This window comes from Saccopteryx bilineata, chromosome 6 (genome assembly GCF_036850765.1).
Source record: "Saccopteryx bilineata isolate mSacBil1 chromosome 6, mSacBil1_pri_phased_curated, whole genome shotgun sequence".
In the NCBI taxonomy this organism is placed as follows: Eukaryota; Metazoa; Chordata; class Mammalia; order Chiroptera; family Emballonuridae; genus Saccopteryx; species Saccopteryx bilineata.
Genome location: NC_089495.1, coordinates 160,832,738 through 160,860,211, shown reverse-complemented (window position 1 = coordinate 160,860,211; position 27,474 = coordinate 160,832,738). Strand labels below are relative to the sequence as shown.

The following is a 27,474-nucleotide window of genomic DNA, read 5'->3' as shown; positions in this document are numbered from 1 at the left end:
TGTTGCCCTCTGACTGGCCCCCAGCAACACTCACAAACTGCCAAAACCAAACTCACGTTGACTTTGGCCTTTTGGCAAGTACACATGGGTTCCTCTTTTCTGTAGCTGTTAAAAGGCACATTCAATACTGGGTGGAGAAAGTTTCTTCTTTTTTTTTAATGACCTGTCTTGGATGATGAATCCTAAGAGGATGATTGCTGTGTGCCTTTCTTCGTAAATGCTTCTTGAAATTTTATTCATAAGCAGCTAGAAATAGACTGTTGGTGTCATGATCCAGATGTCTGGTTTTAAAAACAAATAATCACTCTTTTTAGGGTGACTTAAGATGATGTATGTAAAGGGTGCATTTTTAAAAATGACTTTTTTTTCTTTATTTGGTGCAGTCACCATCCTGACTTCCATTTAGACTATGGGGACACAGTCTAAATCCTTAGATGCTGATTTAGAGGTTTTCTGGTGCTGGGGCGGAGCCAGGGCTCGCCTGGGCTCAGCTGGACCCACAGCTTTACTAGGTGTGAATCCTAGTTGTGCTGCTGAGCCCCATGGCCTGCAGGCCCCTCGCACACTCTGTCATGGTTTCCTTCCAGGGTCAACAGAGGGAGGCAGCGCCTTTAGCCCAGAGTTGCTGGCTCTGCACAGAGCTTTGGGGCCAGGCACGCCTGAGCCCAGTGGGGCCATGTCCAGCCCTGTGGGTGCTGGAAGACTAGTGCGGAGCTGAATGAGCCCTTTGAGATGAGGAGGCCCTGGGCCCCAATGTTTGTGTACCAGAACACAGGGCCTTTCAACAAATGGGCTTCTTTGCCCTGTAACTTTCCACAGCGAGAGCCTGATGCCCTATCATCCCAGAACTAGGATTTAGAACACGTTCAAGTCTAGAGGAGGCTCTCTGAGCAAAAACAAGAGGGGACTTCCCTTTGGTTCCTCGGTGGGCAGTGGCATAACTTCAGCTTCAGCAGTTGACTGGGGGACATGTGACTTAGGGCTTCGTTTCCTTGTCCTCGCTAAGTGTCCTATCAAGGTAAGCTTGTCCAAGGTGCCATAAATAATTCAGCAAGCCTTTTTTGGGTGCCAAAGAGCCCTATGGACAGGGTGCCAAATGTGAAAAAACATCACTCTTGTTCTTAAGCAATTACTGATGTGAAAGGGGGAGGAGGGCGGGCCATGCAGGAGGCGCCAAGGGTGTGTGCTGGGATGGCGGTGGAGAGGGGTCGGAAAGCGTGGCATCGAAGTTGGTGTTTGGTGGACCATAAGGTGTTCTGGTGTGGTGGCTGAAGGCTGGGAAGGAAGGCATTCTGGGAGGGAACCACGTAATGAGAGATTTGGAGCAGGACCATGTGGGGCTTGTTCCCAGTGCCATCAATAATTCGGTTCAGCTGGTGCCCATGAAGGGCATGGTGGTAATGGAGATGCAGGCTTGACTTGATGGGTTAGTTGAAGGTCAGTAGATAGAGCAGGGGTCCCCAAACTACGGCCCGCGGGCCACATGCGGCCCCCTGAGGCCATTTATCCGGCCCCCACCACACTTCTGGAAGGGGCACCTGTTTCATTGGTGGTCAGTGAGAGGAGCATAGTTCCCATTGAAATACTGGTCAGTTTGTTGATTTAAATTTACTTGTTCTTTATTTTAAATATTGTATTTGTTCCCGTTTTGTTTTTTTACTTAAAAATAAGATATGTGCAGTGTGCATAGGGATTTGTTCATAGTTTTTTTTTATACTCCGGCCCTCCAACGGTCTGAGGGACAGAGAACTGGCCCCCTATGTAAAAAGTTTGGGGACCCCTGAGATAGAGTGTGCCCCTGGCTGGCCACAGAAGCCACCACGGAAGCTTCCACAGGGAGCTACTGAAAGTTGGACCAGGACTTAGGTAGATGAGTTTCATGAGGTCACCTGAGCCAGTCACCTGTATTTGGACAAGACAGAACCGATGTTTGGCAAGGGCGGGAGGAATAGGGAAGTAGCAACCTGACACTTTCTTCCTTTAGGCTAAATGAGTTTCTTTTTGGAACCTTTGAGCTTCTTCTTTTTGGAACTGTTTCCCAATTTGTAACTTCAGTCATGGCGTCTTTGGTGTCTCCCACGGGTCCCCACATCTCTCTCCCCAGAGTTAGATGATTTCACTGAGGGGCAGCATGGTGGGAAGGTGCACACACCAGCCTAGACACAGGCCAGCTCAGGAGAAGGGGGTTAGAATGCTTTAGCATATGTGAGTGTCACCAAAGGGACCGCTGGCACTGACCCTGTCCTTCTGCTCCACACACAGCCGTATCCAGCATGCTGCAAGGCCACAGCCCGATAGTCCAGGCCTTGCTGGGGACCTTCTTCACCTGGGGGATGACAGCAGCGGGGGCAGCTCTCGTGTTCATATTCTCTAGCGGACAGGTGAGTTGTCTTGATCCAGTGCTGGGAAGTTCGTGGGGACTCCCTTAGCGGCTCTGACTCCACACTTGCGGGTTGGCTGACTCTCGAATGCCACTGGCCACACCTCTAGGTTGTGGGTGCTGTTTGTCCTCAGTCCTCTCATTTGACCCCCCCATCTCCCTGCCAGGATTGGAGAGCAGGTGTCTGCAGCCCGGGCATCTCTTGCCTCTTTGCTCCTGATTCTAACGGATAGGGAGTGAGGAGCCCAGAGATTCATCCTCCTGGAGCCTCTGTCCGATTTCTATCTTCCGTCCAGTTTCTTCTAGGCCTGGTGCCAGTGGGGATGTGCGTGGCCAAAGAACAATAGGTCTGGGCTGTCACTGCCCTGCCCCATGGCCTTGAGCTAGCTGGGATGATTGGAAAGACCTGGGGGGAAGGAAGGGTTTCTGTCCCCACTCCTTTACTCCAAACAGGGCTCATCATTCCCTCTCCCACTCCCTTTGGGATAAATATACTCAGTTCACCTCACCGTGGGCCTGCCATCCACCTCTGCTCATCCCACCCCACCCACCTTTACTCACCCTTACTCTGCTGTACCCTTGTACCCCATGTACCCCTGTACCTCCCAAAACCCCACTTCTGTCCCTCCTCCTTACCCTACATACCTCCTACACAGCCCACACATCCTGTCACACCCCCACCCCTCCACATATTCCACACCCCTCATACCGCACACTCTTCCCCCCACATTCCACACGTCCCACGCTTCTCCCCAACGGCCTGCGCCCAGCTCCCGGGCCTGAAAGTCCTTATCTTTCACACCCCTGGACTCCGTTGGTTCCCCAGGCCCGGAGAGAGCCCTGGATAACGTGATGAGTGCAACCTTAGAAATTGTAGGAGTGCTAAGCAAGGTAGTGATTTAAAACCTAGTTAAATGTGCTGTGAGGCGGGGCTGGACTAAAACACGTCTAGGAAGTTGGCAAGCCGGTCCCTGTTGTGTTGGAGACCAGTCAAGTGGGTATTGATGTCAGATAAGATCAGACCTCCCCTGTGCACCTCCTCCCCTTCTCAGTGCGAGGCTCGGAGGCTGGCGGAGACTCGGAACTCAAGACACACTGGCACCCCGAGTCCCACTCCCTAAGGGAGAGAGACCAGGTTACTGGACCCCCTCCTCTCTCATGACAACCACACCAGGTTTCCCGGGGTTCTGTTCTTGTGCCTTCTGGGGCAGAGCAGTCCATGTTTTCACCATTCCCAGTTTCTTCCGCTTTTAGAAGGAGAGATCTGAGTTGCACTAGGTGGGGACTAGCTGGCCCGTGAGATGTGAGTTAAATGCAGCACAGTGATGAGCAGAACCTCATAGCCCGTGTGGCCCTGGGCAATGCTATGGGGCTTTTCAGAAGTGGGGAGCCATCCCAGAGGGGCCCCCTTCCCCTTTAGAGGAAGAATTGCTGAGACCTTTCCTTGTGTTGAGGCATATGGGGGGGGGGTCCCCATGACCACCCACACATCTGCTGATTCACTAGAAGGACCCACAGGACTAAGCATGTAGTTGTCCCCGTGGCTAAGATATATTACAGTAAAATGACCCACAACAGGGTCCACAAGGGAAAGACACAGACAGTCTGGAGAAATATATGCACAGACCTCTGATGCTCCTGCCCTCCTCTGGGCACAGAGGACTCCTTTCCCAGGACGTTTTGATGTGTCCACCCAGGGGCACTCATTAGAGACTCAAGTTTTTATTGGGCACTGGCTGCTGGTACCACCAAAATCTCAAACTCACAAGAAAGGAAAGCAAGTGTCTTGCATAAGTCGCTGGGTTTGTAAAGCAAGCACAGTAACCCATCCTATCAGTTAGGGGTGGAGGGAGCAATTTCAGTCCAGAGTTCCCAGAAGCCAACGAGGGACCAGCCTTGACAGTAGGACCTTCTGGAGAGAGCAGGCTGAGGTGGGCTGTGTCAACCCTTTCTTCACAGGGGGCATGTGTGGGGAGAGGGAAAGGGCACGGGCTGGGGAGAGAGCAGGCTGAGGTGGGCTGTGTCAACCCTTTCTTCACAGGGGGCATGTGTGGGGAGAGGGAAAGGGCACAGGCTGGGGAGAGAGCAGGCTGAGGTGGGCTGTGTCAACCCTTTCTTCACAGGGGGCACGTGTGGGAGGAGGGCAAGGGCACGTGCTGGGGAGAGAGCAGGCTGAGGTGGGCTGTGTCAACCCTTTCTCCACAGGGGGCACGTGTGGGAGGAGGGCAAGGGCAAGGGCACGGGCTGGGGAGAGAGCAGGCTGAGGTGGGCTGTGTCAACCCTTTCTTCACAGGGGGCATGTGTGGGGAGAGGGCAAGGGCACGGGCTGGGGAGAGAGCAGGCTGAGGTGGGCTATGTCAACCCTTTCTTCACAGGGGGCATGTGTGGGGAGAGGGAAAGGGCACGGGCTGGGGAGAGAGCAGGCTGAGGTGGGCTGTGTCAACCCTTTTTTCACAGGGGGCACGTGTGGGAGGAGGGCAAGGGCACGGTCTGGGGAGACAGAGATGAGCTCTGTCCCCTGGAACAAGCCTCAGTTGTCACCCACCTGAAATGGGGGCTGTGGTGAGGGTCCCTTGAGATGGGAGGCACTCAGACATCTGTCCTCTGCCGTTATCAACACTAGTGTAGCTTCTCTCCAAATTTGTTTTCCTGACTTTAAAAAAAAATTTTAATTCTAGGAAGCTTGTAAAATATGGAAAAGCTAAAAGAAAGAATTTTAAAAGTTTCTAATCCAACTTCTCAGAAAGAAAAAACGTGTTCGATTTTGTTAAGTTGCATTTGGGTATGCGTAAGTACGTGTGTATATGTGTATTTTCTTTACACGGTAGGGATCAGATTGTATGTTTCATAACCAGCTTTACTCACTTGATAGCATAAACAGACCCCCCCCACATCCCTAAATTTTTTTTGATTATTTTGATTACCTTGATTACTTAGTTGGCTGTATAGTTTCCCATCATAAAGATGTACTAAAATTTATTTATCTAATCCTGAACTGTTGGACCATTGGATTATGTCCTTTTTTCTTTGCCTTTAGAAATAGTGTTAATTCTTTGAGTAGTGAGTTTTTTTTCATGCTTGCTGACCCCCGAGAGTGAGTTTTTTTTTTCAAAAAATGAAATTGGTTTCAGTTTTATTAACTTAAAATCATGTTTGCTTGATAACCATTTTATGGAAACAAGAAGAACATACATTTGCATTTTGTTTTGTTTTGTTTTTTGTTGTTTTTTTGGTATTTTTCCAAAGTTATAAGCAGGGAGGCAGTCAGACTCCCACATGTGCCCGACCGGATCCACCTGGTACGCCCACCAGGGGGCGATGCTCTGCCCATCTGGGGCATTGCTTCGCTGTAACCTGAGCCATTCTAATGCCTGAGGTGGAGGCCATGGAGCCATCCTCAGTGCCTGGGCCAACTTTGCTCCAATGGAACCTTGGCTGCGGGAGGGGAAGAGAGAGACAGAGAGGAAGGAGAGGGGGAAGGGTGGAGAAGTAGATGGGCGCTTCTCCTGCGTGCCCTGGTCAGGAATTGAACCTGGGACTTCCACACTCCGGGCTGATGCTCTACCACTGAGCCAACTGGCCAGGACACATTTGCCCCTTTTTAATGTTGCCTTACACATTTTTAAAATAAAAATTTTTGTATGATTGTACTCTGGATGGTCAGGAGGCACGAGGATGTATATGAACATTCGTACTACTCAAAGGGTTGATGATGAACACAAATTTTTGAGCATAGATCTGATTAGTTTCTTAAAATAAATGTCTAAAAGTGGACTAACAGGTTTATTGACCTTAAAAAAAAGTATCATGTTTCTCCTTTGAGGCTCCAGGTGAATGCTGATAGGATGATGATACCTGACTTCTTTATTGTATCTGTCCGGCTTAGTTAAATTAGTTAGTTAGATGAAGTTGGCTAATGTCACGCTGTGCCTAGAGAAGAATGTCATTTGTCTAGGCAGGGGCAGAAGTTGACCAATGCTGGAGATCACTACCTGGGCCACTCTGGCTACCCAGTCCTCAGTGGGAGTCTTGCCGATGTGATGCTTCACACCTCAGCATGCCTGTAATGTGTTTATGTGGCTATAGGTTATATCCCTAATTTAGCTACTTAAAAAAGAAATTTCTGATTGACATATAAGATGCATATAGTACCGTGCACTCTTCTTGAGTGTATAGTTTGGTAAATTTTCACCAGTGCCCATGGAAACAGTGCCCAGGCCCAGTACAGGACCTGTCCCAGCACCCCTGGCAGCCTTTTAGGTTCCCTTTTAAGCATGACTCACACCCCAGACTCCAGTGAAAGGCAGTCTCTCTCCTGATCTCCAACAGCAGAGAGGGGTTTTCTCTGGTTTTATACATTATATGCATGGAGTAATCATACAGTATGTGCTCTTCTGTGTCTGGCTGACTTCACGTGTTTGTTTTCCAGTTTACTGGGTGGCCCTGCCTGTGAGTTCCATTCATATAAATTGTGTGTGTGTTCTCCTTGCAGTGTGGTACTCTGTTGTATGAATATATCCTAATTGATGTGCCCAATTGGGTCATGTCTAGTTTCCAGTTCTCACAAACAGTGCTGCTGAGAGCACTTCTGTACACATGTTGGGTGAATTCGAGTATGCGTTTGTGTTAAGTAATGACTCAGGAGCGTGTGGCTCTGCTGGGTCATGGGGTGTGCCTCTGGTCACTTTCAGTGGCTGTGCCAGTTTCTATCCCCACCGGCCGTGTGGGAGGGTTTTGGTTGGCCTGCCTTCTCCTCGTCAACACTTGTCCATTTCCCTCTGTTGGGCTAGCTATTTACTAAAGATTCATGGTCATAATTCATGGAGAAAGTCAGAGGTGACACGTGGGCCATTGCAGGCCACACACCGCGCTGAAAGAAGACTCTGATTATTGGCTGTGGGATGGATGGAAGGTTAAAAAAATGTTTTGTGGCCCTGGCCGGTTGGCTCAGTGGTAGAGCTTCGGCCTGGCGTGCGGAAGTCTCGGGTTCGATTCCCGGCCAGGGCACACAGGAGAAGCGCCCATCTGCTTCTCCACCCCTCCCCCTCTCCTTCCTCTCTGTCTCTCTCTTCCCCTTCCGCAGCCAAGGCTCCATTGGAGCAAAGATGGCCTGGGCACTGGGGATGGCCCCTTGGCCTCTGCCCCAGGCGCTAGAGTGGCTCTGGTCGCAACAGAGCGACGCCCCGGATGGGCAGAGCATCGCCCCCTGGTGGGCGTGCCGGGTGGATCCCGGTCGGGCGCATGCGGGAGTCTGTCTGACTGCCTCCCCGTTTCCAGCTTCAGAAAAATACAAAAAAAAAATGTTTTGTACCCCTTAATTTTTGGTCCATTTTATGAAAACTTGGAGCCAGGCTTCCGGGGGTGTTAGAAAACTCCAGGGGAGCCAGACCCTATTCACATGGCTCTCGTAAGGGTTATGGTTTCCTCTCGTCCCAGGAAATATTCCTTAGAAACTGAAACCTCGTCTTTTCATTTTCAGAGGCGGATCTTAGATGGAAGTCTTGGCTTTGCTGCAGGGGTAAGTAGCATGTTACAGGAGGAATGTAAATCGAGACATGTTTATTCTGACATTATTCAGCTGCAAGGCATTTCCCATCTCTCCCCATGTAACCTGCATGCATCTCTGATCTCCAGGTACCAAGGGTTCTCTCTCCTCACCCACCCCATTCATTTCCACTGTGTTTCCTGCCCCTGCCTCTCTAGACAGAGAGGAGGCTTGTTGGGCAGCGCCTGAGGACTTGTAAAATAAAGTTATATTTGGGAAGGGCCTCACGACAGGGCTTTGGTGGCAGTAATTAAACTTCTCTTTCTCTCCTCCTCTCCCGCCATAAAAGACCTTTTGTTGTAGACAGTTTCAAATGTAAAAAAGTAGACTTCTACGCCATACCCCCATACCTGCCACCTGACTTCTATCATCGTGGACACTTTGCTAATCTCATTTCATCTGTCTTCTCCCAGACTTTCTTGGGAGGTTGAAAGAGTATATAAAAGCAAATCTTGGTAAATTCAATACACATCTCTAACTGAATGCCTTGTATGTTTTAAGCACAATCACCATGGCATTGTCCCACCTACCAAAATTCACAATAATTTCTTACTATAGTCCAACACCCAGTCCACATTCAATTTCCTCCATTTTTTTCTCCCCCCAAGTGTGTCTTCTAAAATGGTTTTGTTTGCTTGACCTGTGGTGGCGCAGTGGATAAAGCCTCAACCTGGAATGCTGAGGTTGCCGGTTCAAAACCCTGGGCTTGCCTGGTCAAGGCACATATGGGAGTTGAAGCTTCCTGCTCCTCCCCCCTTCTCTCTCTCTCTCTCTCTCTCTCTCCTCTAAAATGAATAAATACATTTAAAAAAAATAAATAAAATGATTTTGTTAGAATTGGATCCAAACAAAATTTTCACAGTGAATTTGTTTGTAACTGTTGAATCTGTTTTATTCTTTAATAGTCCAATTTTTCTTTTTCTCACAATGGTAATTTGTTAAGGAAACTGGACCTGTTGTCAGTTGAATGTCCTGCATTCTGAGTTTGGCTGATTGCGTCCTTGTGCTGCTATTTAGCTTGTTCTTCCATCCCCCACATCTCCTGCATGCTGCTGTGAGCTCCGAGCGAGACCTAGAGGCTTGACGAATTCCGATCCTGTTTACGGGTGTGCACATGTCAGCGTGCTACTTTGTATTTCGGTTGTGTGAGTCACACCAGAAGGTGTGTAGCATGTTGTCATGTACCCTTTTGGTTGATGAGGATTGAGTTCCTGTCTCCTGTGATCTACGAAGACCAGCCTGGGGGTGGCATCTTCCAGAGTGCTCTGCGTCAGCAGCATCAAACTGGAGTCTAGTTTTGAGAGCACACGGAGGCGCACCAGGGGTTACTCAGGTGCACCGAGAGTGCTAACAAAATGAGTTTTCAGGCCCTCAGCTTCCAGTTTTGTCCTCCTTTTTGAAGCTGCACTGCCTGACACCCAGACAGCCAGTGCCCCTTTCCCAGCTTCCCTTGCACAGCTGCCCTCTTCCTGGTCACAGAGGAAGACACATTCTTGCTCATTTCCTTGTCTCTGGGCAACAGTCTCTGTGCATAGACCAGGGGACCCCTGGCCTGTTGGGGTCAGTGCCGAGAAAGTGCAGGACTCTGATCGCTAATCACTGGGCACAGATCCAGCTTTAGTGTATGGGCTGCCGAAGCGGCGCAGGGCCCAGGGCCCGGAGCCGTTCAGATGCTGTCCTGTCCTTTGATGTGAACCTAATCAGATTGTTTGTGGAGAGATCCTTAGAAGTAATTTTTCAGGATGGACCACAATGAGATTTTAGGCCTGTAACTTGGAAAGAGTTAAAAGAACAAAAATGACAATTTTGTAACAAAATATCTACTTTTCCCCATCTTCCATCTAAAGAAAAACGAAGACAAGAAAAATAGAAATAAATTAATGCCTAACTGTCTTTTTATAGCAGTGACTAAATACTGTTTATCCATGGATACACAGATGAATTGAAAAAAAAAACACCCATGGAAATTTGCATACCCAAGGTTTTTTTTTTACCTTTTAATGTTTAATAATTATAAATCAGGTATTATATTTTTGCTGTTATGAATCAATTCTTTACCACCAATAGCTGTAATATAACTCAGTCCACAAAATTGTTATTTAAGCAGTTAGAGCCCTAGGCTCACAGAATTCTTAAAAGTTGAGTTGAAATTATATAAATACATGGAAGGAGAAGTATGATAGAGAAATCAATAGAAGACCTGCCAGTCTAAAAGATGAGTTGCTGTAGGATAAAAGTCTGGGGGGAGGTATAATTAGATACAAGTGGGAGAAAAAGGAATGATGTACATTTTTTGACTTTTGAAGAAGAGCTTGCCTATGCATGTTGGGGGTGTGTAGGTATAACCGTGGACAGAAAGGTACATGAAACAAGCTCACAGCTTAGTTGTTTGTATATGCACTTCTAGGTGGACAATGGTGGCAGTCAAATCTCTATGCTGTTTAGATACATATGAATGACTGATCAGACAGTTTTGTTTAAACACACCAGTATTTATGTACCAGAAACGATATCTTTTTCAGCCCCATAAATTCAGACGAAAGCCTTTTAGATGTCAATTTCAAAAGGAGTCATGAGACACCTAGTTTTTCAAAATTCTTCTAGGGGGCGCGCAGAAAGTTTTCTGTGCTGGCTTCTTGCTTCTGACATGGCATTTGGGTGTTCAATTCTAGTTTACTCCTTTAGGCCAAAAGCCATTGTTGATTTATGTAGCCAAAGACAACAAACAGAGGGAAACAGAGGAGCAAAAACAGAGTGTATTTGTCTTCAGGACATAAGAATGAAGTTGGGAGCATTAAAACACAGACATTCAAGATGTGACTTCCTTAGAAACCTCAGTGTATTTAGACTAGGGAATTTGGTCACTTAACTGAGGATTGAAAATAATTTTACTTCTGATTTTTACAGTAGTTGGTGGTGGTGGTGGTGATTCTGAAAGTTATTTATGTGTTTTTATTGAATGTAAATCATTTGTTTTTCTAAAATTGACCTTGAATATGAGCTAATTGTACAAAGGAACTCCTGGCAGGTCACCAGATACATAAAATCAGAGCATGACATGGAAGGTAGTTGGGTCTCAAACACAGGAAATCTCAATGGCATTAGTGACCAGAAATGGATTTTCATAAGTGCTTCCCAAACTAGGGAAAGGCAGTAGACCCCAGGTGGCCTGAGCTGTCATAATTGCTTGTACTTCTCATGCATTAATGTGTATTTAATATAGTTACTCTGTTGGCTAGGACAGTGGTTCTCAGCCAGGGGCGATTTTGCCTCCCAGGGAACATTTGACATATTGGGTTGTCACAACTGGCATCTAGTGGCTAGAGGCCAGGAATATTGCTAAATATCCCATGATGCACAGCATAGCCTCTCCCTCCTCCCATAAAAGAATCACCCAGCTCCAAGCATCAGTGATGCCAAGCTGAGAAATCCTGGTTTAGAGAATTCTGATGTGTCATCTCTTGTTGCAGAGTGGAAGGTATAAAAATTCAGATGTTTTTAAAGTTAAAAAATGAAGAAGAAAGCCCCCTTGCCTTTCGCCCTTGGTGTGCAAAGGTCAACAGTGTTAACCCTGAGAATAGTCTTTGGAGAGTATCAGGACAACTAAACATGTCTTAGTGTTAGTTGTTTTTTTTTAGCGAGAGAGAAAGGAAGGGAGAGAGATGGGAAGCATCAACTTGTAGTTGTGCCACTTTTAGTTGTTCATTGATTGCTTCTCATATGTGCCTTGCCTGGGGGGGTGTACTTCAGCCTAGGCCAGTGGTAGTCAACCTGGTCCCCACCACCCACTAGTGGGCATTCTAGCTTTCATGGTGGGCGGTAGCAGAGCAACCAAAGTATAAATAAAAAGATAGATTTAACTATAGTAAGTTGTTTCATAAAGATTTATTCTGCCAAACTTAGCGAAAATCCAACATAAAGTACTTGGTAAGTAATTATTATTATATGCTTTAACTTGCTGTAACTCTGCTTTATAAATTTTATGAAGTAAAGTTACTTCCCTACTTTATAAATCACCATTACTGTGGAACCAGTGGGCGGTTAGAAAATTTTACTACTAACAGAGACACAACAGTGGGCGGTAGGTATAAAAGGGTTGACTGCCCCTGGCCTAGCCAGTGACCCCTTGCTCAAGGCAGTGTCCTTCGGGCTCAAGCCAGCATGGTCTTGATCCCATGCCCAAGCCAGCAACTCTGGTGAGCCCATGCTCAAGCCGGTGACATCGAGGTTTTTTAAAAAAGTATTTCTTAAAAAAAATTTTTAAAAACGTATTTATTTTTTTTAGAACTTCAAAAAATTCATTTTGGGGGTGGGAGAGAGGGAGAGAGAGAGAGAGTGGGAGGAGAAGATGGAGGAGGAGCAGGAAGCATCAGCTCCCATATGTACATTAATCAGGCAAGCCTGGAGTTTCCAACTCGCAACCTCAGCATTTCAGGTTAATGCTTTATCCACTGCACCAACACAGGTCAGGCGACGTCCGGGTTTCGAATCTGGGACCTCAGCATTCCAGGTCAATGTTCTATCCACTGCGCCACTGGTCAGGTAGTACGTGGTCTGTTAAAGACTGCTTCTTCAGCACAGCTCTGAGATACTTTGAATAAATAACTTGAAAAAGGGAAAACCACCCATCAAAGTGGGGTCCCTTTGTACCTTGCACGGATGTCACTTTTTATAGTCAGTTGTGCATACATTTGTGTATGTGTCATATGTGCATTGAAATACATATCTCATATAATGCACAGTGACATATTTATACACTATATAATTGTGCACTGAAACAAATGTTTCTGTAAGAGAAATTCCAGGCACAAGAGTCATGTTTTTTAAATGTGCTTAGCAATATCTTTTATAGTTTGTTTTTTTTTCTCATTAGCGGGACATTGGAAACATTAATCAGTTCTCCTTAAATGCCTCCTCTTAAAAGCCATTTGCTTGTTTGTGTCCTGACTCCTTAAATCAGTCTTCAAGTTTCTGATAATCATTGTCTTTCTCTTCTCAGTATCCATGTCTGGCCTTGATTTTTGCTTTAGGCTTGAAATTAATGGGGAGAAATGTTACCATTAAAAAAAAAAGATAGTCATTATTCCCTATTAAAGCCCTAGAGCAGCGGTTCTCAACCTGTGGGTCGGGACCCTGGCGGGGGTCCAACGACCAAAACACAGGGGTCGCCTAAGGCCATTGGAAATAGGTGTTTTGGTCTTTCGACTCCCGCCGGGGTCGCGACCCACAGGTTGAGAACCGCTGCCCTAGAGTAATGCAACTTTAAAGCTGGCAGAGATTTTAGACGATTATGATAACTAACATTTATTGAGTACTTACTGTGTTCAGGGTGCTCTGCCAAGCACTTTGTGATGGTCTAATTTTCATAGCAGCTATGAGGTATATTTACCAGGTACTATTATGTACCCCACTTTGCAGACGAGGCACAGTGACTACAAGCAAATTGTTCAGGATTACACAGTGAGCGGACCCAGGATCTATGTCCACAGTCTGACTGTCTAGCTCCCCCTATTTAAACCACCGTGCCTTCTAGCTGATGTCTGGCCCAGCTCCCTCTGTTTACAGACAGGAAACGAATCCAGAGAGAGTGAATGGCTTATCCAGAATGAGAAATGGCCGGGTAGGGGGCAGAGCAAACCCCTGCAAAGCCAGGGACTGACAGCATTTAGCTGTGTGACCTTGGGCAAGCTCCATAGTCTTTCTGGACCTCGTTTGACTTGACTGAGAACTGAAGATATTGGACTGATACTCTTTTTTTTTTTTAAATGCGAGGAGGGGAGATAGACAGACTCTACATGTGCCCCAACTGGGATTCATCCGGCAACCCCAGTCTGGGGCCAATTCTCACATCAACTGAGCTATCCTCAGTGCCCAGGACTGACACTTGAACCAGTGGAGCTACTGTCTGCAAGAGGAGAAGGGGGGAGGGGAAAAGAAACAGGTGGTTGCTCCTCATGTGTGCCCTGACCGGAAATTGAACCCGGGACGTCCTCATGCCAGGTTGACAACTCTATCCACTGTGCCAACCTGCCAGGGCCAGGCTGATGTTGAGAATTACTTGGATATGCACATTTCAAGGCGTGGGCTGCAGCAAAAGTTAGCGTGATCTTTCTGTAGTAAGGCGATAGTGAAGTACCGCAGTTAGTTTTTAGCCTCACCTGTTTATCAGCTCACCTATTCAATGGTAAATTAAAACCTGTAATTGATATCTTTTTATCTGAATGAGAAAGAAGTCATTGTCCCCAGAGAGAAACGCTTAGATGAATTTGGAGATAGGCTGAAACGTCCAGGGTCACCATTTCAATTTTCTTGGCTCTGATGTCTCTTTTTGGTGTAGCTTGAATGCATAAGGGATCGCTAAATCAATACACATTCCATCAAGGAAGAAGCACTTGTGAGGGATAAATAGGACCATGAAACTATAGAAGAGAAAGACAGCCTACTGATCTTACTTCGAGGCATGAAAAGGCAATTTAGTAGCTATTATTTAATCCCAGAGGGAGCTGGTTTCTTATGAAAGACAGGATTTTTTAAGAAATTGTTTTAGTTTTTGATTTAAGAGAGAGAGGAAGGGAGGGAGAGAGAGAAGGAGGGAGGGAAGGAGGGGTAGAGAGAGGGAGGGAGAGAGAGAGAGAAGAAGGGAGGCTGAGAGAGAGGGAAACATTGATTTGTTGTCCCACCCAATTTATGCATTCATTGGTTGACTTCTGTACGTGCCCTGACTGGGAATTGAACCCACAACCTTGGTGTATTGGGACAATGCTCCAACCAACTGAGCCCCCTAGCCAGGGCGACATGATTTTCTTAAGGAGATTTTGGCCGGGTCTACTTTTGTGCAGCAAGTGGTGGATAATGTTTTCTGCAAATAACTGTCTCACAGTTGGAAATTAATGATGCTCTCCAGTGATGGCCCCTGAGTCTGGAGGGATGATGCTGATCAGCTGTTTTCCATTTCCACGGAGAAGTAAATGGGAAGAAATGGACTTCATTTTAGCATGAGGGATTCAGGGAGGAGATTTTAGCCAGATCCACTGGAACGGTTTATTCTGAATAGGAGAGAGAGAAGAGCTGGAGTGGGTCCCCCCCCACTCAACTGGGTCTTCAGTAATCCTAGATTTTACACTGCTGGTGCTAAAGATCCTGATTGATAAGTAATCATTCCTATTACCTTTTCTTTTTCTTATTGTCTGAGAGGTAGGGAAACCTGGTGTGTCCTGATGGAGATTTTTAAGGTGAAGTCTTTTGGACCACACTGAAATGTGCTGGGTCACAGCTGGAGTACCAGCACATGGTGTGAAGGGAGTGCGTTAAACAGGCACTAAAGAGGCTCCTGCAGAGGTCATTGCCTCTGTTTCTCTGGCCAGGACTTTCCTCTTTATAAGGCTGAGAGAAGCAGAGGGCTCCTGCATGACCTCCCGGGATGCTGAGCATGCGCGGACTTGGAGCGCAGCCCAGTGCAGCATCGTTTTGACCAGACGAATCACCTTGGAAGTGTTGGGGCGGTTGTCCACAGTGGAGCTCCTCTCTTAAATTTGCTTTGTCAAGATCTGGGGAGTCCCAGGGCCTCCTAGATTCTACTCTGTGAGTGGCTTGTTCTGCACTGGGATGCAATGACCGGGGAGGTGATGTTTGTGTGTTTTAGGGGTAGGGCTGCCCTTTTCATGGGCACTCAGTGAGGGGTTGGGAGGTCTACCAGGGTTAGGCTGGTGGGAGTTTAAGCTACCTACTCCCAGGGTGTCATCTGCCAAGCTGAGTGTGGCGTGGTGCTTTAGGCAGTGTGAGAAAGGGCCTGTCTGTAAGCAGGGCTGTCACAGCCTTGCTCCAGGACTCTTGGCACAGTTGATGAGGGTCACCTGCCTCTTCTGCCACTTTGGACTTCCTGCATAATGATGCTGCAAGACGCTGACACTTTAAACGCTCATGATTGAGGGGTTGGGACCCTTAAGGTTCTTGTGCCAAGGCATTATACTTTTAAAGGTCTCAAATTGCCAGTTTGCAATGAGAAACTGTCTTAGCTAAAATGAATTTCCTCACATCATGCCAGGCATAGGCAGGGGACACTGGACACATCATCATGGAAGACGAGCCTGGGCCCAGTGCTCTTAGCACCCAAACAGTAGTGGTTCTTATGAGCACAGAAGCTATGTGATGACAGCACTACCCCAGGTCCCTCCCTCATCCTGTACAACATGTGCGCAGAAGGTGAGGACCATCCCTTCCAGCACATCCTCGCTCTGGCTTCGTGCTGGGTGGAAAGCAGCCTTGTGGCAAGATGGGGTGGGGAGTGAGAGGGGGTGGGGGAAAGAACGGAAGAAGACCATTCAGGAGGGAGGCTGGTTAGGGGTGGGGAGTGAGAGGGGGGGAAAAGAACGGAAGAAAACCATTCAGGAGGGAGACTGGTTAGGGGTGGGGAGTGAGAGGGGGGAAAAGAACGGAAGAAAACCATTCAGGAGGGAGACTGGTTAGGGGTGGGGAGTGAGAGGGGGGAAAAGAACGGAAGAAAACCATTCAGGAGGGAGACTGGTTAGGGGTGGGGAGTGAGAGGGGGGAAAAGAACGGAAGAAAACCATTCAGGAGGGAGACTGGTTAGGGGTGGGGATTGAGAGGGGGGAAAAGAACGGAAGAAAACCATTCAGGAGGGAGACTGGTTATTATTATTTTTTTATCATTGTGTTTTCCCTTTTTAATTTCATGCTTCAGATTTCCAGTATCATTATAACAGTGCACGGGAGGGGAGGACATGATATAGAGCATGGGTGAAAGGAACGGTGTTTGTCTTTGCGGAAGAGCCCACATGTGTTCTCTTGTTCTGCTGAGCAGCTAGGGCCATGTGGCCGCGAGGGCTGCCCAGAGTCCCCTGGACAGTCCTTCCCCATCCGTGCTCCCCTCCCTCCCCACCTGTATCCTCAGGTAGCCTTCATATTCCTGGCCTGGAAACCCTGTCTCCTCTGTTCCCTTTCCTCCCAGGCCTGGGCCTGCCGTGCAGACTGTACCAGGGTGTCCTCCGTGGGAATGCCTGTTCCTCTCTGTTGGGAAGCCTCTTCTCCTGTTCCCATGAAGGAGAGCTGGGAGTGTAGGAAGGCCACGAGCAGGAAATTACAAAGGGCCTAGAGATTAAACCATCAGGTGTGACTGCTTCAGAATCACAATATTTTTTATACATCCCTCTGTAGAAGCAGGCAGATGTTGCATAGATACTCTTTTTAAGGTGATTGGCACACTTTTGTTTCATTCGTTCATTCATTTATTCATTCATTCATTTGGCAGTTAATGGGGATTGGCTGTATTCCAGGCACTGTGCCAAGTGCCGAGGATTGAAGAAGTGCTAGGAGATGGTCTCTGTCTTTAAGGAAATCCTGATCTAGTCGAGAGGTGGGCACTACTCCGGGGATTTAAATCCGGCCCCCACCTGGCTTTGTAGATACGGTAGTTCCCCTTATCCGCAGTGTGCTTTCCATGGTTTCAGTCAGCTGCAGTCCAAAAATGTTAAATGGGAAATTCCAGAAGTAAACAATTCATCCATTTTAAACTGCATGCCGTTCTGAGCAGTGTGATGAAGTCTCATGTCTGGCTCCATCCTGCCCGGGACGTGCGCCATCCCACTGTCCACCATCTCCTTGTTGTTAGACGCTCCCTGCCTGCTGGTCACTCAGTAGCCATCTGGGTGGTCAGACCCACAGTCGTGGAAGCACAGTGCTTGTGTTCAGGTTGCCCTTGTTTTACTGAATCGTGGCCCCAAAGCTCAAGAGTTGTGCTGCTGGTGACTCAGATACTCCGAAGAGAAGCCGGAAAGTGCTTCCTCGAAGTGGAAAGGTGAAAGTTCTGGATAAGGAAAGAACAAGGTGGTGTGCTGAGGTTCCAAAGATCTGCAGTAAGAACGAGTCTTCTGCCCTGGAAAACTGTGAAGAAGTTTGTGCTGGTTTTGCTGTCGTGGCTCTGACTGCAGAGGTTACAGTCCCAGGGCGTAGGGAGGCTTCGTTAAGATGGAAAAGGCACCTGTGGGGCAGGACACGCATAGGAAATGTGTTCTGACCAATGGCCGCGTGCTGCACCAGCAAGCGCTGAGCCTCTGGGGAGACCTCAGCAGGGATCCCCTGAACCAAGGGACCACATTGTTATAACTTTTATTACAATGTATTGTTATAATTGTTCTGTTTTATTATTAGCTATTATTGCTGATCTCTGACGATGCCTGGTTTGTAAATTAAACTTTATTATATGTCTGTAGGTGCAGGAAAAGCATAGTATATATAGGATTCTGTACTATCTGCAGTTTCAGTGTCCACTGGAGGTCTTGGGTGTGTACCCTGTGGGTAAGGAGGGGAACCACTGCAGAGCTTTATTGGCACCCAGCCACACCCATTTGTGTACGTGTTGTCTGGGGCTGCTTTTGCATTACCGTGGCAGAGTTGAGTAGCCAGGACAGGACTGTGCTGCCTGCAAAGCCTAAATTATTTAGTTTCTAGTCCTTTATAGATGTTCGCCAACCCCTGGTTTGGTTTATGGCAGGGTTTCCTGAGGCCGGGTAGCAGTGTGAACAGCCTGTGACCATCGGCGTCACAGCTGTGTGCCTGGCAAGGCCCCAGCTGGAGGCCTCATCATGCTCCCTGGAATGTCTGGGGTCCCCGAGTAGGTGATTTTCTGGGGGCCTGGCTTAGTGGTGGGTCCTCTCAGAGGTGGGGCCTGGCCTTTGCTTATGAAGTAGCTGCCCCTGCTCCCCCTTTGCTGGCACGGGCCTTTGAAGAATCTTCAGGGCTTGGCTTTGCAGTGAAGCATGATGTGTTATATGGACCCTTGATTGCATTCTCCTTGTCACATAAGGCACATTGTGTCAAGTCAGAGGGCCCTGGGCAAAGTGTGCAATTCGAGGTTGTGAAGTAAAACTGGATTTCCCAGTTCAAACCAAACAAGTTTGCAGCGGTCAGCATCCATGGGCTAGCACAGCAAGCTAACCCAGCCGACGCCCTTCGCAGTTTGGTTTAAGGGCACTCACTAGCTCTGGGGAAGCCCCTTCCTTCTGATGCAGTGCTTCAGCACCCTGGCTGCATGTGAATCAGTTGGAATGATTTAAAAAGCCTGGTGTCCTGGGCACACCCTGGACTAACTACATCAGAACATCTACGGGAGGGATGAGGATTTAATAGTTTGTGGAGTGCCCAGGTAATTGCAATGGGAGAACCACTGTTCTAGTGAAGACTGTGGTTTAATAAAGGATAAGTTGGTGTTTAGAAAAAGCAGGGTCCATGTAGCTCTGGGGCTAAGAGTACAACTGAACGAATATGTAGGGTTGGGGTCTTGGTTAGAGGAACATTGGACATGGAGAATGGGGCCTTGGAACTTGGACTGGGAAGTCCAGGGGAGGCCCTGCTCTGGTTCCCAGGTACAGCCTTGTGTGCTGCAGGCTCCCATGGCAGCCACCACCTACTTAGCAGTGGTGTTGGCTCCCAAGGCTGGTTGGTTTTCATAGCGTCCTGGGATGGGAGGGAGGGGCACTTTTTGTCACATCAGGTTCCTTCCCTAGTGGTCAGGTGATACTGGACAGGTGCCTGCTGGGAACTCAGGCTCTTCTTCTGGGCTCCCTGGGTCCTGCAAAAGAAAGATGAGAGACGGGATCTTTACCGTTTGGAGAACTTGAGCTTGAATTGAGTTCAACTTGGTGCGCAATCCTCATTGGATCACATACTGTGTCGGGGAAATCTCAGGACTGGCAGGGCCTTCTGGGAGTCATCTCAGGCACCCCTCAGCTGTCAGACAAGGTAATGTTTCACTGAATCCAGACAGATGGTGGGAGGTTAGCTTGTTCCCAAAGACTTTTATGAAGCAAGACTTTGCACCTTTTTTTTTTCCTTTTTGGTAACCTAATCATCGAGTGTTTAGCTAGTCTTTTATTAGAATCAATCTACATACCTTCTGCTGCAATTTAAAGAATAGGATAGCTGACATTATTTCTCATAGGCCTCTTAGTACAAATCACAGGAAAAAGCTTTTATTGAGTGTCAGCTCTTTTGAAAGATACTCGGAATGCAAGAGATCAAAATTAACATTCGTTAAATTTTGCCCTCCAACCTTTGCATGACAAAACATTATTGACACAAGTGCTTTGTGGAGAGGCTGCCATTGGATGGCATAGACTTGCTTTTCCAAGTGACTTGCTCACAAGGAGGGAGAAAAGCCTGCAATTGAAGGTTCATCAAAGGCCCGTGCAATTTTAGAAATGGCCCAGATGTGTGTTCTGTCTGCAGAATAACCATTTGTTTTCTTCCTTGGAGAGTGCCAGCCCAGAATGTGGGAGCAGGGAGAGAATTGCCTTCAGTCCAAGCCACCATCAACCACTTAGCACCTACTGTGTGCAAGGCATTGTGGGGAGTATGCAAAGAAACAAGATATAATTTCTTCCTCTAAAGTGTTTAAGGTAGGGCAGGGAGGAGAAGTCACATTCACCTGTAATCATGAGACAGATCAGAATGTGGTTGTAAGATGGTAAAGGGCAAAAGGTGATGAGAACCCAGGCACTGGGAGGTTACTTCTAGTTGGGGACTCTTTAGACAGAATAGAAGACTTTGAGGATGTCGAGAGGGAGTAGGGAAAGGGAATGAATGATAAGTAGAAAAAACAGTAAATTGGAAGCACTAAGAGTAGAAACTACAGGGCCGTTGAAGGAAGGGCAATTGATTCAGTTGGAAGGAGAGGCCAGAGAAGTTGGTTTGGGCCAGATATGGACATCCTGGAGTCCCATGGAACAAAATTTCTGCTTTGTTCTCCAGATTGATGGGGAGATCCTGGAGAGGTTGAGAAGGTGACTGTTGGGCAGATAAAATATATTATGCTCACTTTGCTAAAGATGGTGCTGCCCACGTGGAAGCCATCGCCCAGGTGATATTAATGTGTGTTGGGGCAGGCTGTGGGCAGGCAGGATCCTTGTAGCCTGGGGCTTGGTTTTAGGACTAAGCCTTTCCCACTCTTTTGGATGTGGGGTGGTACAATCCCATCATGCCTCAGATAAGTGACTTTGTATTAGAGACCTCCCTATTTTGTATATTGGATTAAAGGTTTTGATTTCTACACTATAAAATGGGGGCAGACTGGGAGCTTGCTTTCTCGGTTCCTGAGATTAGCATTAGAGGAGAGAGCAGAGAAAGGCCACGTAGAGGAGGCCAGGAGAAACAGCCAAGATGGTGGAGTGTTGAGTGAGAAGCCAGTTTGTGCTGAGTTTGTGCAGGGAGAAGGAAGGAGATGGGGAACAGAGGTGAATAAGTCTGGTGAGCTAGAAACCTTTGATTCTAGAAAACTCGGATAAGTCAGTAGCTTTGTGAGCACTGAATGTGAGTAGGTTTTGGAGCCCAGTGTGTGTTTTACTTGCCCGCCGAGTACAAGCTAGGATTAAAGATGATGGCCCACCAGTTTTTGGCTCCATTGTTTTTTACTGACTGTCCGAATCCAATGCGAACCTGCATGGGCCAGGCACCTGTGATGGTGGCCCTGGATACTGGACTTACAGTAACATAATCAGAGCTGTACTTTCAGGAAGTGAATTTTGTGGGTAGTCAATAGCACACCTGTTGGGAGTGTGCAGGGGAGGCCTGTGGTAGAGAGGCAGACTGGAGACTCTTGTATTACTTTAGGGGGTACATTGACTTATCAGAGCCTTGACTCTGGGGAGAGGCAGAGGAGTTAGGAAGAGAACGAAGGACACTCCTACTGGAGAACTGAGAGTGATTGGCAATCCTTTGATTGTGACAGCAGCCAAAGAGGTGTAAGCCTATCACAGGTGCTGGACTCCTGGGGCTACTTCCTCTGGGGCTATTGGAGGATTTGGCATCATCCACCTGGGTATGGGCTGAGGGTGACTCTACCAGAAATGGGGAGGCGAAGGAGTGTGGAAGTCTCTGAGGTTCACATCAGGGCTTTCTCATGTGAGTGGGTTTGTACTTTGGAATCTGGGTGGTCTCCATAGCAACCAGTTACCTACAGCTAGTTGTACTGATGGTGATGTTTCCTGCTGCTTTGCTTAGGATTAGGCTTGATTGAGAGTAACTGAAACCTGAAAAAGAGTAAACTGGAAAGACTCCTATTGGGTGGAAGAAATCCAGAGACTGTGGCTGGGAAAGTAGGTCCATGGAGTCAGCAGGGGTCTCCTCGTTTGCTCACTGCTTTGCCCCCGACTCAAGCTTTTGTCTCTCTTGCCCAAGATGGCAGCTAGAACTCAGATCATCACATCTGCCTTCCAGGCAGCAGGAGGGAGGGTGTTCCCTGAAAGTCCTGAATGACAGCTCCACTTACATCTTGTTGGCCAGAACTTACTTGTATGGCCTCATCAGGCTGCAAGGAAAGCTAGGATACATGGTCTTTTAGCTGTGACGTAACTTGCCCAGGTAAACACTGTGATTCTGTCGCTGAGGGAGAGGGGAGAATGGAAACTGGAGCAGGCAACTAATGCTTTCAGCCGCATAACCTAGTGCAGAGGGAACTTGAGCCCAAATACTATTATTGACTCATCTTCTCTGTGCACATTTTTTATATGCTATTTTTTAAATGAGTTGTATTATTTCTTTCTTTAACTAGTTTCTTTCAACATGGAGGCATACTCAATGAAATTGGTAAGAAATTCAAGTAGTACAAAGGGCATACAATAAAAAATAAATTCTTCCATCTCTGTATCAGCCAGGTTCATAAGTGATTAAAAAACAAACATGGTCTGCCATAAGGAAGAAAGAACATGTATGATCTATGTTCTGTGTCTCAAATTTTCAGACATAGAACTGTCCTCAGATACCAGTACAATCTGTGGATCAACCAATATCACCAGGATCTGGGTTTTTCCATCTCCTGGCCCTTCTTTTCTCTATGTGGCTCCACCCTCAAATAGTCTGTCTACATCCTTTTAGGCTCAAGTTCGGTGGAAGGAGAAGTCTTTATTTTTTAGCTCAAATGGCCTTGGAATTGCGTTTGATGGGCAAAGAATAGCTGTCCTGACTTGGGTTATGTGCTCATCCCTGAATGCTAATCCTTGTTGCCATGGGGATGTGGTATGTCAACTGGGCTGGCCTGGGCCTTGTGCCCTGTCTCCCCTCCCCCATTAGATAAAATTTCTAATAGTGGAGGGAGAAATGTAATAGATGTTGCATAGCCAACATACAGCAAATGTCCCCCATACCTCTATGTCAGTTAGAAACTACCCCAAACTTAGTGGCTTATGTCAACAACAATCGATTATTTCTTATGATTGTGGGTTGGCTGGGCTCAGCTGGGTGGTTCTTCTGGCCTTGCCTAGAGTCCCTCCTGAGGCTGTGGACATCTGGAAGCTCACCTAGGTTGGAGGATGTAAGAGAGCCTCACTCATGGTCTGGGGCCTTGATGCTGACTGTTGCCTGGGCCTCTGTCTACACAGTGGCTCACAGATCGGTAGTCTAGTCCAGGCTTTCTTACATGACTTGGAAGAGTTCCAAGAAGGTTCAGGTGGAAACTGCAAGATTTCCAGGAGACCTTGACCCTGGAAATAACACAGAATCACTTCTGTCACATTTGATTGGCCAAAGCAAGTGACAAGACCTACCTGGATTTAGTGGGTGGGGAAACACTTTACAGTTCTTGATGGAGGAGCCTGCAAAATATGGTGGCTCTGCCCCAGCATGTGCCACCTCCTCTGCAGAGGCCATGGCTGCTGACAGCTTAACCTTCCAGGATCCATGTTTCTTTTTTGTTATCTTCCTGCCTTCATTGCTGCCATTGCCAGCAGTCACTGTTCCTCTGTATGGCCTCTCCCTCTGTCTTTTCTCCACTTCCCTTTGGGCCCCAACTCCCACCTGCTGAAAGGAAATGCTGGCTTTCTCAGTTTCTATTCAGTTTGCTAACTCCTCCCCCCCCATCGCCTCCCCATCCCCTGAGGAAGAAATCTGAAGACCCTGTGAAGCTTAATTTGTTCTCTGAGCAGCAGAGAAGCAAAAAACCTTTATGGGTCCAGGTTAGTCTTAGGTGTTCTGGTCTCCTGAGAGGAGAGGGTTTGGTCTAAATTCTTCTCAGTACCAGGATTGTGCTGTTTTGGAAGCAAAAATGCACTATTGGGCGAGGTGGCATTCTGTGGCTAACAGTAATGTCACCTCCCTGAATCTTTTTGTCACTCCCCCTCTTGAGCATGAGTGCGTCCAGGCTGTGGCCCTGAATGGGGCCGAGAGAAACACCATGTCATACATTCCATGCTTTGGCATTGCTTGGTTTGGTTAACCACCTGTATGTCTTTGATTTTTTTTTCTTTTTAAGGATAAAAATTCTCTTTCAAATTCAGGCTTCAGTTTTCTTTCCTCTCTGTAGGAGAGTCTCCTCATTATATGAATATAATTTATGGGTATAAAGAGCATTTGGCTGAGGGCAGAGCAGTGGAGAGAAAGCCCATCCTGGTGTTTCTGGGGCGGGGGAGGGGGAGGAGTGTGGGCAGAGCAGAGGGACAGTGCCAGACTGAGGTTTCTCTTTGTTTCATTGTCCCCATGAGCATGGTGACAAATTGGAGGCCATGGAGCTGTCATCATGAGCCAAGAAACCTTGCTGGCTGCCTTTCCCAGGGCCGGGTGAGGGTTGGGTGCAGGCTGGAGCTAAGCCTTACTCCACTTCTCTTCCCCTCCATGGTGCCCCCCCCCCAGGAGTAGGCCCTTAGGTGTGCCTTTGTAATACTGCAGCTTTCCATGCAGAGAAGAGCTCCCCCCCCACCCACCCCCAATCTGGGCAGCTAAGGCCAAGGCTAGGAAGCAGAGCTCTAGTAATAAGGAGAGTGTCTGGGCTCAGACAGGGAGTCCGGAGCCCTTGGTTGTATTTCTAGTGAGCTTCCTGCAAGCCCTGTGATTAGTGGCTAGTCCTCTTACTTCCAGGTTTCTCACAGCTCCACCGGGACCAAGACCAAAATCCTCCCCCCTTTTCCTCTTGCATATAGTGAGAGGAAAATCCTGCCCGACTGTTTAATGCTTCTGTACCTTCTGGAGCAGAGAGTAAAATACCAGGGAAGCAAACGCTTTCTAATAGTGTGCTGGTGGAAGCTGATCATTGCTGACTTTTAATGCCACATCTGACTTTGGCTCGGCACCACGAGCTCTTTCCCCAGACTGGCCAAACAGCTAACAGAATAGAGCCCTCAGGCCCGATGGAGATTCCGCTCTGGGAGATTTGTACACTTGACAGGCAAGTGAAGGGCAACCTTCCTTACTTGTGCACAGACTTTTTTGTAATATTTCTTTGGAAACCTCTCTCAGTTTCCAAAGCTCTGGTCTTCTTGTGAAGAAATTTACCACAACAGCCCTGGGGCTGAGTGAGTTAGTTCTGGGAGGGGGGGAGGGAGTGGTGGAAAAAATTTATATCTGTTAAACACATAAACAAGGGGAAAACAGATTAGTATTGTATTTAAGGCAGGAGGAAGAGGTACAGCATCACAGCCTGTGTATAGGCTTTAAGTAGATTACCAATTCGAATTTGTGGGACACTTTGCAATTATGCAGGAAGAATTCCATGAGGTGGGGGCATCCATAACTGACTGCAGGGAACACTTGGCATCTTATGGGCTCACGAGCCCCAAATATTATATGTCATTGGTTTATTGCTTTATATTTTCCAAAGCACTCTCCCTTCCATTACCTCATCTGACCCTCACAATAATCCTGTAGCTGTAGGATTGTTATTTGCATGTAATAGATAGGCTGTGTTGCATTCCATGCTGGACTCCTTTGTCTGACGTGGCCATGGATGTAGGCAGCAGGGAAAAGAAGAGAGCCGCCAGGGGTTCCCTTGCCCTTTCCCCACCCCAGTGTGCCAGGCACAGTTTTGGACACTGTGGACAAAACACTAAACATCAAACAAAAATTCTTGCCCTTGCCCTGGCCGGTTGGCTCAGCGGTAGAGCGTCAGCCTGGCGTGCGGGGGACCCGGGTTCGATTCCCGGCCAGGGCACATAGGAGAAGCGCCTATTTGCTTCTCCACCCCCCCTCCCTTCCTCTCTGTCTCTCTCTTTCCCTCCCGCAGCCAAGGCTCCATTGGAGCAAAGATGGCCCGGGCGCTGGGGATAGCTCCTTGGCCTCTGCCCCAGGCGCTAGAGTGGCTCTGGTCATAGCAGAGCGATGCCCCGGAGGGGCAGAGCATCGCCCCCTGGTGGGCAGAGTGTCGCCCCTGGTGGGCATGCTGGGTGGATCCCAGTCGGGTACATGCGGGAGTCTGTCTGATGTCTCTCCCCGTTTCCAGCTTCAGAAAAATACAAAAAAAAAAAAAAAAATTCTTGCCCTTGTGGGACTACCATTCTAGCAGGAAGTCACATGATAAACAAACTGTACCATAAGACATGCAGCATGTCAGACAGATACGTGTGATGGAGAACCATAAAGGAAAGGGGGAGGGAGTTATGAGCACTGCAGTCTTTAAAAGAATAAATCAGAAAGTATTTCTCAGGAAGTATTTCAGACATGTAGGAGGCTCACGGTAATTATTATTTTTTTATATAGTGAACAAGTAAGTGCTCAAATGGATGGATGGATATGGATGGATGATGAGTGGAAGGATATGAATGGATGGATGGGATGTACGTATGTATGGATGGATGGATGGATGAATGAGTGGATATGGATGGATAGATGGGTGGGTGGGTGGATGGATGGATGGATGAATGAATGGATGGTTGTGTATGTGTGGATGGACAAATATGGATAGACAATAGGATATGGATGGAGGATGCGTAAAAGAATATGGATGGATGGATTAAAGCAAGAGAAGGGAGAGTCCTACCTCCTACAGACCTGTGCTTTCTTCGAGAGTCTTAGTATACCTAAATATTTTCATGCTCCTCCACGCCATACCATGAATCAACGTGGAGTACCCTAAGTGGGAACTCATCTCATGTGGCCCTTGGGAGGGGGGAGCCCCTTCCTCCTGGAGAGAGCCAGCATCCAGATGGCTTGGAGCAAGAAGTGCTCCTGGCACTGTGTAGAGCTGGGAAGTAAATTGTTGCCAGCTGGTCGAGGGAGAGTTTGCCTTATCATGTATCCCACCTTGGCCTTCTTACCGTGGACCCAGTTCCCACAGCCTTGGGGTTTGCCTTCCCCTCCCTCTGGGAGCATGGTTCTTCCCAGATCCTAGCCATGGAGAGTTTCCTCCTTACGTAAATTGAGCATCTCATTTTTCCCCCCATCATAGTCTACCTTGACGAGCATCTGTACCTCTCTTCTTATTCTGTATAGCAATTGTCTGTGGCCTCTAATTACTTGTTCACTTTTTTCTTCTCAAACTTGATGTATCTAGAAGGCGGGGGCTGTCTTATTCACTGCTGAGCACTGGTCCCTCGTACAGGGGTTAGAACATAGTTGACATTCAAAAATATTTTTTAAAGTTGTGTTGACTGAGCATGGTGTGTACATTAGAAGTCTTTTTGGGGCCGGCTGCCTTTAGGTCCACCCAGTGTCTCCAGATCTCCTGTGTGTACCGGTTTGCATCCCTGCCACATCAGAATGAAACCTCAAAAAGTAAACAGTGAGAAACCACTCTCCACCGAGTCTACAGGGAAATCGGTCTTTCTGGTTCTCCC

General features: G+C 47.6%; 1 protein-coding gene across 3 annotated transcripts in view; it reads left to right on the top strand.

The window, feature by feature from the left end:
- The window catches only part of SLC39A11 (solute carrier family 39 member 11), a 286,459-nt gene that overhangs the window by 1,665 nt on the left and 257,320 nt on the right, over positions 1 to 27,474 (top strand). For all 3 annotated transcript variants that reach the window (XM_066236012.1, XM_066236011.1, XM_066236013.1), the window contains exons 2-3: positions 2,263 to 2,381; positions 7,860 to 7,898. In XM_066236012.1, coding sequence (XP_066092109.1) covers positions 2,274 to 2,381; positions 7,860 to 7,898 — 147 coding nt within the window. In that variant the 5' untranslated portion in view covers positions 2,263 to 2,273. The remainder of the gene's footprint in view (positions 1 to 2,262; positions 2,382 to 7,859; positions 7,899 to 27,474) is intronic.